The sequence below is a fragment of the Eimeria maxima genome, genomic scaffold (genome assembly GCF_000499605.1).
Source record: "Eimeria maxima Weybridge genomic scaffold, Emw_scaff3051, whole genome shotgun sequence".
Lineage (NCBI taxonomy): Eukaryota > Apicomplexa > Conoidasida > Eucoccidiorida > Eimeriidae > Eimeria > Eimeria maxima.
In genome coordinates this window covers 1-2,119 of record NW_013565899.1, presented here as the reverse complement: position 1 = coordinate 2,119, position 2,119 = coordinate 1, and the positions used below count along the sequence as shown (strand labels likewise).

The 2,119-nt window shown below is 55.1% G+C and overlaps 1 protein-coding gene across 1 annotated transcript; it reads right to left on the bottom strand.

The window, feature by feature from the left end:
• Window positions 1-897: 897 nt before the first annotated feature.
• EMWEY_00059920 (hypothetical protein, conserved) lies at window positions 898-2,002 on the bottom strand (the record flags this gene model as incomplete). The annotated part of the gene is made up of 3 exons (XM_013481292.1): window positions 898-1,196; window positions 1,381-1,452; window positions 1,718-2,002. Coding segments are annotated over 3 exons (656 nt in total), but the record flags the coding sequence as incomplete, so codon positions are not given.
• Between the last annotated feature and the right edge of the window lie 117 nt (window positions 2,003-2,119).

The window sequence follows — 2,119 nt, the reverse complement described above, 5'->3', positions numbered from 1 at the left end:
TCTCCTGTCGTATCCATTGGCGGGCCTCCATATCTGGGTGTCGGCCATTCTATACTTGTGGCCATATCTGGGTGTCGGCCATTCTATACCTGTGGGTAGTCTAGGTGCACATCCGAAATCGGGCAATAACGCTTTCTCACCTTCATCTCCTGATTCCGATTCCTCCGGCACCTGCTCGCTGCCTGGAGGTTGGGTAATCGCCGCCTCCGCCACGGGTACACCGGCAGCCTCAGACACAGGTGGCGGAACGGGCGGGGCAGTTGGCAACCGGGGAACTTCGCCACCATCAGATGTACTGCCATCACCGAATGTTAGGCCGTCAAGCCTCTGAGGTGTGCCAGGTGCTTGCGCGTTCTCTTGTGGGGCCCAGGGTGATGGGAATTCGTAAAAGAAGTCAGCGAAAGAAATATGGCCGGGCCGTATACCTAAATTGTCAAAAGTCACAACACACCTTGCACCGATTCCCGGACCAACAAAGCAGCTAGGAAAGGTTGGGCCAACGTTGCTGCGCATCTACACATGTTACAACTGCACTTCTGCGATAGCGCCACCATTGGCTAACTGATGACCGGTAGCAGAAGCAAAGAAAAAAGGGAAAAGGTCTTACTGGGCGGCGGGCTCGGAGATTCGCTCCGCAGATCTGAACGGGCTGACCCTTCTGCTGGAGGTGTAGGTCGTTCTGATGGCAAAGCAATGACACGCGAGGGGGGCTAGCCTACATCGCACTGTGGCAGAGCCATTTGCTCCAGGGCCCTGGCCTCCCCAAGCAAAAGGGCTTCATTTTTGCTAGAAAGGTTTACGGAGTCTTCCGTTAGATACATTGCTGTAGCCTGCGTATCTGGGTGTCGGCAATTTTGCTCCTGTGGGTAGTCTAGTTTCATGTTGGAAATCGGGCAATCACATCTTCTTACCCTCATCCGCTGATTCCGATTCCTCCGTCGGCTGCTCGCTGCCTGGCGTTTGGGTAAACGCCGCCTCCTCCCCGGCTGCACCGGCAGCCTCAGACACAGGTGGCGGAACTGCAGCGGGAGTTGGCAACGGGGGAACTTCGCCACCATCAGATGTACTGCCAGCGCCAAATGCTAAACCTCCCTCCGCCACAGTCGCGGCAGATCCATCACCACCTTCTGCTGACTCCAAGGGTGACGGGAAGTCGAAAAACAAGTCAGCGAAAGAAATACGGCCGGGCCGTATACCTAAATTGTCAAAAGTCACAACACACCTTGCGTTGTCAAGAGGAGCACAAGCAGACAGCTAGGAAACGCTGGGCCAACGTTGCTGGGCATCTACACATGTTACAACTGCACTTCTGCGATAGCGCCACCATTGGCTAACTGATGACCGGTAGCAGAAGCAAAGAAAAAAGGGAAAAGGTCTTACTGGGCGGCGGGCTCGGAGATTCGCTCCGCAGATCTGAACGGGCTGACCCTTCTGATGGAGTTGTAGGTCGTTCTGATGGCAAAGCAATGACACGCGAGGGGGGCTAGCCTACATCGCATTGTGGCAGGGCGATTTGCTCCAGGGCCCTGGCCTCGCCAAGCAAAAGAGTTTCATTTTTGCTAAGAAAGAAATCACATTCTTCTGTCGTATCCATTGGCGGGCCTCCATATCTGGGTGTCGGCCATTCTATACTTGTGGCCATATCTGGGTGTCGGCCATTCTATACCTGTGGGTAGTCTAGGTTCACATCCGAAATCGGGCAATAACGCTTTCTCACCTTCATCTCCTGATTCCGGCTCCTCCGGCACCTGCTCGCTGCCTGGAGTTTGGGTAATCGCCGCCTCCGCCACGGGTACACCGGCAGCCTCAGACACAGGTGGCGGAACGGGCGGGGCAGTTGGCAACGGGGGAACCCCTCCTTTATCAGATTTACTGTCTTCGCCAAGCGTTGAGCCTTCCTCGCCCTCAGTCACGGCAGATCCATCACCACCGTCTGGTGAATCAGGGCGTGCTGTTATGTAGGACAAAACATCAACGAAGGGAACAGGTCTGGGCGATCCACCTGAATTGTCAAAAGTCACAACACACCTTGCGTTGTCAAGAGGAGCACAAGCAGACAGCTAGGAAACGCTGGGCCAACGTTGCTGGGCATCTACACATGTTACAACTGCACTTCTGG